General features: G+C 44.7%; 1 protein-coding gene across 1 annotated transcript in view; it reads right to left on the bottom strand.

The window, feature by feature from the left end:
* The window catches only part of MARCHF6 (membrane associated ring-CH-type finger 6), a 57379-nt gene extending 45988 nt beyond the window's left edge, over window positions 1-11391 (bottom strand). The window contains exon 1 of the mRNA XM_072998481.2: window positions 11177-11391. Coding sequence (XP_072854582.1) covers window positions 11177-11195 — 19 coding nt within the window. The 5' untranslated portion in view covers window positions 11196-11391. The remainder of the gene's footprint in view (window positions 1-11176) is intronic.
* Window positions 11392-12078: the final 687 nt, after the last annotated feature.

The raw sequence follows: 12078 nt of genomic DNA, 5'->3' as shown, positions 1-12078 counted from the left end.
ACCTGTTTAATGGGTTCCGATGGGCTTAAAACTCACCGTCCAGAGAAGATCCTTCATAGGGCGGCCATTTTCGCTGCCTGTCTTGCGAGGAATCTGTCCCTAAACACAGCGGGGAGCCATTTTATTTACGCGGTGGCCATTTTTAACCGTCAATCAGCTGTTGGAAAATCGTCATTTTGCGAAGAATCGGTTCCCAAAGCAGGGAACCGATCATCGCAAAGCGAAATTCCCCCATAGGAAACATCGTTTTGCAATCGCAAAAGCGATCGCAAAAGTTCATCGTAATGCGATTTCGTCGTTAAACGAAGCGATCATAATGCGAGGCACCACTGTACAATATTAAACAGTTCCCTCATAAGGCTGCAAGGTAAACTCAGAAAGACAAAGTAACCAACAATTCAGAAACTTTTTATCCATAACATGGTGTTGCTTTCTTAAACATAACCAAGGACTCAGGCATTTCCTGAAGAAAGGGCTGGTTGGTGATTACTGAGAACAGCAATTTATATTAATAAAACAAAATATCACTATTCATGTACAGAAAGCGAATTGTCATAACTGAAGAGCTGAACAAATTGCAGACCTCAGCAATCAGCAGCTGCCACATTAGAGGATATATAGCAGATGATACTTCCTGAGGCTGGATTTCAATGCCTGTTGTAACCAAGTTTATGACCTCCAGTATCAACTCCATAATAACACTACCATATAGTAAAACAGTCTATAGTACGTAATATCTACAAACAACAACAAAAAGCCACTTATTAATTGTTGTTGTTTAGTCGTTAAGTCGTGTCTGATTCTTCGTGACCACAGCACGCCAGGACCTCCTGTCTTCCACTGCCTCCCGGAGTTGGGTCAAATTCATGTTGATAACTTCTATGACACTGTCCAGCCATCTCATCCTCTGTCTTCCCCTTTTCCTCTTGCCTTCACACTTTCCTAACTTCAGGGTCTTTTCCAAGGAGTCTTCTCTTCTCATAAGATGGTCAAAGTATTGGAGTCTCAGCTTCAGGATCTGTCTTTCCAGTGAGCACTCAGGGCTGATTTCCTTCAGAATGGATACATTTGATCTCCTTGCAGTCCAGGGGACTCTCAAGAGTCTTCTCCAGCACCACAATGCAAAAGCATCAATTCTTTGGTGGTCAGCCTTCTTTATGGTCCAGCTCTCAATCCATACAACACTAATGAAAAAACAATAGCTTGGACTATGCGGACCTTTGTCGCCAAGGTGATGTCTCTCCTTTTTAAGATGCTGCCTAGGTTTTTCATCGCTTTCCTCCCAAGAAGCAGGCGTCTTGTTATTAATACAGCCTGGAGGCAGGCGTTGCATCACAGCCTCTCCCAATTTGAAGAGACCCTTGTCCAGCAGGCCGAGGCTAAGAGGCAGTCCCGAAAGCAGCAAAATCAGGGAGCTGGACAGGGGACAGATTGTATTTGTCTTCAGTGTGGAAGGAATTGTCACTCTCAAATTGGCGTTCTTAGCCACACTAGATGCTGTTCCAAGTTCTCCATACAGAGCACGTTACCATAGTCTCTCGAGACTGAAGGATGCCTAATCAAATCACTTATTAATAAAAAATACAATTACCATAACTCCACCACTCCCAACAACATTAAGCCTACCAGTGTAAATTTCAGCAGCTAATTGCTGTTGGTTAAGTAATAGGTAGTACTACTTGTTGCATGCCAATCACATGGATTGGTACACAAAAACAAATACAACTGCAGACTTCTTAACAAGTGGTAGTATGCAGATGAAATTTACACCATTGGATTTCTGCCAGCTGGCATACGTAACAGGGCTCTAAGCTATCTTCTACTTATGTATCTTCTCTGTTACTTGTAAAGTGCCTTCAAATCCTAAAACACAGGAGAGAATCCTGTTCGCCTCTTCTGCTCTTATGACTGGCTAGACAGTTTCCAAGCTTGCACAATGTAGTATCAGGTACTATCTCCTTGTATACGCTGAGAAATTGTTCAACAATTCATGCAACAGGCCACTATGCAAGCAAAAGGAACACACAGGGTGTAAATAACTATAACATTGGTTGTTGTGGGTTTTTTGGGCTCTTTGGCCGTTTTCTGTTCTTCCTAATGTTTCGCCAGTCTCCGTGGCCGGCATCTTCAGAGGACAGAGACTGGCGAAACAGAGACTGCAAAACGTTAGGAAGAACAACCTTCAGAACACGGCCAAAGAGCCCGAAAAACCCACAACAACCATGAGATCCCAGCCATGAAAGCCTTCATGAATACAACTATAACATTCGTACTGTTTGATCTCAGATTTTATCTTATTTCATTTTTACATGGAACAGCTTTCAACTCAATGTTCATTCATTCTTATTATCTGCTGGCCTGTTCAGTTCTCGCAAACTCAAGCCTGTGGCTTCCTTTAGAGAACCAATCCATCTTGTATTTGGTCTTCCTCTTTTTCTGCTATCCTCCACTTTTCCCAACATTACTATCTTTTCCAGAGAATCTTGTCTTCTCATGATGTATCAAAGTAGGACAGCCTGCGTTTTAACATTTTTCTCTCCAGAGATAGTTCAAGGTTGATTTGATCTTGGCCTAACACTAAAGCACAGTTTACCACTATAGGCACAGGCCCTTGTTTTTCCTTCTTTGCTTCTGGACCAATTAGAGGGAAAATATAATAGACATGCTTAGTTGAGTTTTCAACCAAGCAATCTATTATGTCATGTCCAAATCAGGAACAGTAATAAGTATTACTTTTTGTTTATTAAAATAAACCACTGTTGAAGCAGACTTCTTGTACATATGTGCAATCTGTGTGCTTCTGGACATTCTCTGTAAACTCCATGAATTTCTGCCATAGAATGACTATCTCCAGGGAATATAACACTTTCATGCTATATGCAATAAGGAAACCACAATCTGGGGTTAAGACTATTGGGCAGAAATAGAAACTTTAATCTCCTGCCCCCACTGCAATCCTGGTGAAGACTCTTAGAAGTGAGGATGGAGGGGAGAGGGTATGCATGAATATATGTGAGTGAATATATGTGAGTGAATATATGTGAGCTATGTATATATCTCAGGCCCACCCACTGTCACCCAACATCTCCCAACCCATGCAAGTGTTTTGCAGGGACTAATATGGTACCTGGCCCCCAAAAGGTATCCACTTTTAATTTATAACCAGTTTGCCCAAATTTAACCATAATCACATGAGAGGAAAAGGGGGGAGGGGTGCAAGTTTTCAGTCAGAGGAAAGTAAGAGATGTATGATTAGCAGAACACAGCATTATGGCTTTTGAGAATATTTTAACCAAGTATTAATTTCTAAAATGCACTATAACAGTTCTGTTAAATGCTACATCCCAGGTGGAAAAACTGCACATTTGCAGTTCAGATGTACAGTATCAGACTGCAACTCTCAAACCTAACCAGTTCAGACAATCATGAGGAATGCTGGGCTTTGCAACTCAACATCTGAAGGACTAAACTGTCCCCACACCTGCAGTAAACTGATAATCAATGTGAATAACTGGAGATAGCTTTAAAATGCATGCTTGGAATTGTGAAGACTTTCATCTGTGTATAAATGGCCTCTTAAAATTCTCTGCCCTGTTTTTGCATTGTGAAAGTAGGGGAACAATTTCATGAAATTCCTCATAAAAAAGAAACAATCCAACAATTTCTCAACAATGGAGCTCACTATTATTCATGCTTGTAATAAGACTTCTTTCTAAGGGTTTTTCATTTTGTGCTAATAGTGCAAGTGGAAAAAGCAACATCTCTGCAGAGACTGTGCCTAGTCACATTTTGCATCCTCCATAGAATCCTATACTTGTTCTGGCAGGGGAGGAACAGCAGATGACCACCATGTACAACATCTGAGAAAATTTAGAGAAATTCTGCAAATCAATTTAGAAGAGGATGAACAGGAATGAATGAATAGGATAAATTGGGGGGGGGGGAATCCCAGGGATGGATGGCTAAGAAAAATAAACCTTTCAGAATGTTTCTCCGCCTTCTGAGAAATTTTGGCTAGTTGTCATTCTTGAAGGTCCTGAAACTGATGAGGTATTAGAGATACATATTACGTCAAAACTTACAAGATAACTCTTTCCATGGAAACCCTATATGAGAGGGGCAGTGTTGCATTCAGGTCCCAGAAAAACTGAAATGCTGGTACTACGTGAAAATATATCCTAAAAAAGTAACAGGTGCCTTTTCTTTCCTACTGCACATCTCTCCATTATTCTTCCTGATGTTTTATCTTATTATGCCTTCACTGTGCTTTAACAGAAATCCAGGAAGCATGGGAGGCTAATAACAGCCAGAGATGTGATAGTTCAATGAAAGAAATTCACATAAAATCTTAGGTAGCAACACAGGTAAAATGTTACAGAAAAAATACTTCCAAAAAAAAACAAAGTGTGCTGCTTATATACCACTCCATAGCACTTAAAACACTATCTGGGCAGTTTACAAGTTAATCATGCTGCCTACACATTTCCCGCCACAGCAAGCTGGGTACTCATTTTACTGACCTCAGAAGGATAGAAAGCTGAGTCAAACTTGAGCCAGCTAGCTGGGTGAGCAGTTTTGGATGCAGTACAGCAATGTAACCACTGTTCCACAAGGCTCTTCCGAAATAAATGTAGTCAAAGTTTACTAATTCTGGGTCACTGAGAATGAAAATGATACTTAAGATTGTTGATTGGCTCTAGTTTTCAAGATATGCTATTGGGTCAACATATACAACCCTTGACTTGGAAATGGTGGAGGATAAGTGAGTTATAAAGGCAAGGGACCTCAACTTAAACCAGAAAAGACTAAAATACATAATTGACCGGTTCTATGAATACACTTATGACTGGGTTTGGACACTATTTGCTTTTTAAGCACAGCAATTTTAGCCTGCAGCAACACTGATGGCATGATGGCAGCCCTCAACATTGTTCACGATATAGGTGAGTGGAGTCAGTTCACTGATTCATCAGAGAAAAATCTTAAAGCTGTTTTGCTGCATAATGGCAATATTCTGCCATCGATTCCAGTTGGCCATGCAGTCCTTATGAAGGAAACATATGACAACATGAAACAAATTCTGAGGTACATAAACTACAGTGGAATCTCGACCTACGAATGGCCCCACTTACGTACTTTTCGACCTACATCCAGCTCCAGCTGCAAAATTCTGGATCGACTTGCGGCCGGAGCGCCGACGTACGGACGAAAAGGGCAGGGAAAAGGGGCAGGAAATTCAAACTGTTGGTGGCAAAGAGGCTGCTTCTTTAGCTCTTTCGCCCCAACAGTTTGCAAAAGGGAGGGAGCCGGGTGGTGGGGGAGAAAGGCAGGAGCCGATCCAGTCTTTCTCCCCCACCGGGCTGCTTCTCTGCTGCTGAAACCACCATTGGGCCAGCCCTTTGGGAGAAGCCGGGTGATGGGGAAGAAAGGCAGGAGCCAATCCGGTCTTTCTCCCCCACGGCAAGGCTTCTCCCAAAGTGCTGCGCCCGATGATGGTTTCAGCAGCAGAGAAGCTGCCCGGTGGGGGAGAAAGGCAGGAGCCGATCCGGTCTTTCTCCCCCACTGCGAGGCTTCTCCCAAAGCGCTGCGCCCGATGGAGGTTTCAGCAGCGAAGAAGCCTCGCGGTGGGGGAGAAAAACCGGATTGGCTCCTGCCTTTCTTCCCCGCTGCCCAGCTTCTCCCAAAGGGCTGGCCCGATGGTGGTTTCAGCAGCGGAAAAGCTGCCCGATGGAGGAGAAAGGCCAGATCGGCTCCACTGGGCAGCTTCTCAGCTGCTGAAACCACCATCGGGCGCAGCACTTTGGGAGAAGCCTTACCGTGGGGGAGAAAACCCGGATCGGCTCCTGCCTTTCTTCCCCACCACCCGGCTTCTCCCAAAGGGCTGTCCCGATGGTGGTTTCAGCAGCAGAGAAGCTGCCTGGTGGGGGAGAAAGGCCTGGAACAAATTAATGGGTTTTCAATGCATTCCTATGGGGAATGCATTTTCGATCTACGGACTTTTCAACCTACAGACACAATTCCAATATGGATTAAGTCCATAGGTCGAGACTCCACTGTATGACCAACATCAATTGCAGCTTTGTGGCAACGTGAAGGTGGTTAATTTCTTGCTTGGTCTGCAGACAGGATAAACAAAGTACTGCTGTTTTCTCTGTGAATGGAATAGTTGTGCAAGAGATTCTCACTACATCAAGACAGACTGGCCACTCTGACAGTCATTGGAGCCTTGGAGGAAAAGTGTTGAGACTCCACCACTTGTTGAATCAAGGAAGAATTTGTTATCACTCTTACACATCAAGCTGGGACTGATGAAGAACTTTGTCAAGGCCGTGGGCAAAACAGAAGCAGCTTTCAAGTATCTCAATGGAATATTTCCAAGGTGAAGCTAAGATAAAGCAAGATGTCTTTGTTAGTCCTTAGATTCATGAACTTATTTGAGATAATGTATCTGTCCAAACAGTAATATTAGAATTGTTAAGCTGTACTGTATGTTTGGAGAGAAGTAGTCATATTTGTCTGTTTTTTTAAAAAAAAAACTAATGTGTCACCCTTAGGCCTAACAAATTTATTTCAATGTGACCTTTTGTGGATTAAATTTGATTACAAATTGGGTACCTCATAGTGGAGCAAGAGATTGTGATTTCAATTCACTTAGTGTCTCCTGACAGAAGACCTTTGAGCAAGCTGCACAGTCCCAAAGCAATCCCAGAAGAAGGAATTATAAACCATTTCTGAGTGCTGTATACTGTACTTAGAAAATCGTAGAAAGAGTTGCTGTAAGTCAAAGTCAATGAGACAGCACGTAGCTGTTATTATTACTTCAGACATGTATGTCTTGATCCCTTGTATCAGAAGAGGTGAACTGAAATCCATGAAAGCTCACACTTAAATAAATGTGCTAATCTTAAACTGCAACAATATTTTTACTTTAATTTTAAATTGTATGTGAAAGTCTATAGAGCTGATAGTTTGTTTACACAATTAAACAGAAACACTGTGCAGACGCAGCACGCCCATTCAAGCTATATGGATCACCGAGAAGAGTGGAGGTTACTTCTAAGAATATACTCACTGATGAAAATGCAGAGGAAAATCCCTTATACACATGTTATACAAAGAGACAAAAAAGACAAAAGGTTAAGCAGCATCTTCTGAACCATGGGAAGTGGAGAACAAGCATAGTATTGCTGTTTCAAGTCCTAACTCTTAATTATGCCAATGGGGAATCTACTATATGCTACTGCTGTACTAGAAAGCAATTACTTCCTACCTACACTGTTCCTCCTCACACTCTGCTGGCTAAACAGATTGTCCAGATGTCATTAACAAGGCAAAGTCTATTATTATCTTTATTTATTTGTTTGTTTTTATTTAAAATATTTTACTCTGCCTTTCTGCTTAAAAAGAATCCAAGGTGGCTTACATCATTAAAAGATCATATTTAAAAGCTCAAAACTGTAAGTACTGTATACAAATATTTTTAAAGAATCAAATGAGTATCAGCACCAAAAACAGATCCAAAGCAACAAGACATAATACTCATTTAAAAAACCCTCTCAGACAGCCAATCACAAAGGGAAAGCTTGTCCCAAGAGAAAGATCTTCATCTGTTTGCAAAAGGACCACAAAGATGAGGCCAAACTGGCCTCCTGTGGGATGGAGTTCTAGAATCTGGATGCAAAGACAAGAGAAGGCCCTCTCCTGTGTCCCCGCCAAACACATCTGTATGTGTGTGATTAATAATGAGAGCAAACCTGGTAAAAGGGAAACTGGAGACAGAGAGTGACCTCAATCTAGAGAAATCCCATCAGATAAGTTGTAGAAGGGGTAGCCATGTTAGTCTATGCAAGCATTATACATATTATTTCCCTTCCCTAGACAGCGTTGCACTCCTCCTAAAGGACAAGGTCCGGAGCCTGGGGGTGCTCCTTGACCCTGGTCTGACCTTGGAAGCCCAGGTGGACCCTGTGTCCAGGGGTGCCTTCTTACAGCTGCAGAGAATATATCAACGTTGCCCTTACCTGGATCAGTGGAACCTGGCAACAGTCACACATGCATTGATAACAACCAGACTGGACTACTGCAATGTGCTATACATGGGGCAGCCTTTGAAGACAATCCAGCAACTGCAACTAGCACAAAACCAGGCTGCGCGGCTGGTAAGTGGTGCTGCCGCGCGGACTCGTATTACACCGTTTCTGAAAAATTTACACTGGCTGCCAGTTGCTGCTCGGGCCCAATTCGAAGTGCTTACTCTGACATATAAAGCCCTAAACAGCTTAGGACTGGGTTACCTAAAAGACCACCTTCTCCCACACAAGCCTGCCCTTATTCTAAGATCAGGCCAGGAGGTCCTTCTGAAGGTGCCATCCCTGAAAGAGGTGAGGGGGATGGCAAATCAAAATAGGGCCTTCTCGCCTGTTGTCCCCCCCCCCCAACTTTGGAACACCCTTCCCATAGAGACCCGCTTGGCTCTGACATGTTTGGCTTTTCAGCGCCAGGTAAAGACCTTTCTGTTTAGCCAGCATTTTAATTAAATAGTATCCTTTAGCTGGCCAAATGAGCAGCAGGATTTATTAATGATAAATTGACTGTTTTAATATTGGGTACTATTATAATATTGGGTATTATTTTAATGGTTTTTAATGTGGTTCTAAAAGTTTTAATATTGCTGTACACTGCTCAAAGACCATTGATAACGGCACAGCTAAAAAAATCTTTTAAATAAATAAAAACAAATTAAAAATTAAAAATATAAAAATAAACGTCCATTGTGCATGCACATGAGAGCGCCCGCACGAGCACTCTCCCGCTCCTTCATGCATGCGCATGATCAATGTTATATTCTTTAATATGAGCTTTATTGGACAAATATACTTCATCAAGAGAAGATCTCCACTCCCTCTACCTACCACTACAAAGGTCATGAGAAGCAGGTAACAGCAATTTGATAACCTTCGTCATGGCTGAATACACATTCGAACAAGATCCCTCTCATACCTCCAGCTACCAAAAGCTATTAATGAGCTCATCAGAGGAAAAGAAATTCATGCTTTGATCCAGCTTCATGATTGGGTGAAATATGACCTGCTGAACTCATCTAGGAACCCAGTACAGGAGTTAGCTCTCTCCAACCAACCCTATGCCTGATCAATTTCTTTTCCCTGTATCCCATGTGTGCAGACAGAACCATTTTACTACAGTATTTCTATTAACTACTCTGGGGTAAGCCTTCATCACCAATTTACAGGATGGTCTACAGCAGTGGTTCCCAACCTTGGGTCCCCAGATGTTCAACTCCCATCTGGCCAGCTCAGCTAGTGGTGAAGTCTTCTGAGAGTTGTAGCCAAGAACATCAGGGCCCCCAAGGTTGGGTACCATTAATCTAGAGCAGAAGTCCCCAACCCCTGGCCCACGGCCTGGTGCCGGTCCATGGCCTGAGCTGGACCGGGCCGCGGAGACAAACTTTCCCCCACCCCCACCTGCACTCCCCCCTGCACAGCCCCTTTGCGCATGCGCCCACGCAAGCACTCCCCCACCCCTTAGCACACGCGCACAAGTGCTCGCTGAGCGCCCTTCGTTCACGCACTCGAGCCTGCCTGCACGAGCTGTCTCCCGCTCCTTCGTGCATGCACATGAGCGCCCACGCAAGAGTGTGCCTGCTCCTTCACACATGAGCACGAGCGCAGGGGGTGCCCTGTGTTCACCAACCAGTCCGCAGGGTTAAAAAGGTTGCAGACTGCTGGTCCAAAGTATCAATCTACAGTTAACAAATCTCAGTTATAATACACACAGGCAGAAACTAGGCTAATATCTTCACTCAAAGAATTCATGTTAAATCTGCACAGCACAATTAACACTGTACAGTTCAAATGGTGAACAGAAATAACTATTTTTATTACTGTATAAGATTTTTTTAATGTGCATTCAAGTTACGGTCCATGCTGCTCAAAGCAGGCAAGTCTCAGTTTCCAGTACCTTTCTGTATATCTATGGGGCATCTGAAACACTAACACTTTATTCTAACACTAGTCTTCTGATGAAGTAGTCTTCCAGCTGTAAAAGCTCATGCCAAAATACGAATGAATGTGTTGTTTTAGTAAAGCACTCAAACCCTTACTGATTTGGAAGCTTTTTAAAATGAGTGTAAGAAACTGAGTAGTGTATAAGAAACTAAAAACAGGAGTTGAGACATTTTAAAGGCTAACAGATTAATATCAGTGTTTCGTAGATTATCCTCAACACAAAAATCTGTTTTGGAAAATGGTCCAAGAATGTTTACCTAGTGAATTACTCCATGCATGCACGCCAAGGGACACACACACACCCCTTCTACTAAAGGACAACAAAAATCAGGAGGCCACACTAATTCCTCTCCCTGCTACTACTTTTTTACTGTCTGAAAGGTTACACCTCTCTGAAAGGTTACATAACAAATACAGCAAGGAGAGGAGGGTGGCCGCTGGTTCATTCACACCATCTGCAATGCTCTTAACCTACTTCTATCCAACCCCAGGGCACACACCTTCCCTCCACCCCACAGCCACCCAGGTTTGGCCTCCAAATCCTGAACTAGTGACCAATTCCATCCGTCAGGCACTGCAACCCAGCTCTACACGAAGCAACCCCCAAACTTACACAAATATACACACAACCCTCCTGGGCTATACTGTACGGGGCTTTGAACTGAGCTGACCCCATTTAAGTTCTGACCCAGCCACCCCCCTCCGGCACCCACGAAACACTTCAACGTACATCAATTCTCACGCCCACACACCCTGTTTACCTTCCCGTTTGAACCCCTCCATGGAGCAGACCTACAACGACGTACCCGAACAGGTACAAACATACCTGTCGACCCGTCTAACCGCACGTACACACCCAAGGCCTTGCCCTTCCTCTCCCTCAAAGGTGCACCAGGAAGCCCCCCCCCCGCACTCTGACACACCATATATTTATTCCTACAGCAGCTGAGCGACAGACGGAGGCGCCCCAACAGGCCCCAGGCGGAAAAAGGGAAACCAGGCGCCCCGCGGGAGCTCCACAAAGGCGGCCCGAGAAAAGTGACCCCATTTCTCTCCCCTCCCTTCCCCCCCCCACGCACACACGGACTCTCCCTCGGCTCCCCCCCCCCCCGTCCTCCGCTGGGAAAGCCAGTCGGCGGCCAGGCCGTTACCTTCCTCGGCGGTCTCCATCTTGTCCGGGTGACGCAGGCCGGCCGCGCAGGCGGGTGAGGGGGTGAGGCGGAGAAGCGGGCGAGCGTCGGAGAGCGCACGATAGAGAGGAGGCCGAAAGAAGCGGCACGGAGCGGGCCCAGCTCGCTCCCACAGCCGGGGCCCGGAGTGGGCGGGGGTGGCTTTCCCGCGGGCTCCCCCTGGAGGTTCCGGCGCGTCACTGTTTCAACGGACGCCCGGCCGGGGAAACGTCACAGAGCGCGTTCTTTGCAGGGGAGCGCTCCCGAGACCATGCAATTGCGATCGCTCAGAGGCGCACGACAAGAAGGCGAGGGTGGCCCAGTGACCCACATAATACCGCCAGAGAATTAATTGGGAGGCACTACGGCAACCGAAAAATCGATCGCTGCAGAAGGAGGGGGTACCTGGTTATAAGTAACCCCCTTGTCTCTCCTTCAAATGATTTTCTTATTATGCGTTTCCCATTTAGTGCTATGTCAGATAAGCACTGCAGTTCCACACGTGGTTGTATCAAGTCAGCGGTATATCATTGGTCCAAAAACTGAAGAAGAAAAAGATGTCCCACTGGCAATGTCACCGGAGGATCACAGACCCACCGCTGCTCCTTTCCACCTGTATAGTCAATCACACATGACAGACACAAGGAAAAAAGGGGGGGGGGAGAGATGCAAGCGAAATTGTTTCCAACAAACAAAGTGTGCTGCTTATATACCGCCTCTTGGTGGTCTGCAGTTTAATAATACAGACTACACATTCCCCCCCCCCCCGGCCCCAGAGTAGGATACTCAATTTAGCGATCCTGACACAAGCCCCTTCCAGTTGAACAAGAAGCAGCAAATGCCCATGAAAATAGCCAGGCTTACAATGACCTGTATGTTGTATA

The sequence above is a fragment of the Pogona vitticeps genome, chromosome 4 (genome assembly GCF_051106095.1).
Source record: "Pogona vitticeps strain Pit_001003342236 chromosome 4, PviZW2.1, whole genome shotgun sequence".
Classification (NCBI taxonomy): domain Eukaryota; kingdom Metazoa; phylum Chordata; class Lepidosauria; order Squamata; family Agamidae; genus Pogona; species Pogona vitticeps.
This window is presented reverse-complemented; position numbering and strand designations above follow the sequence as displayed.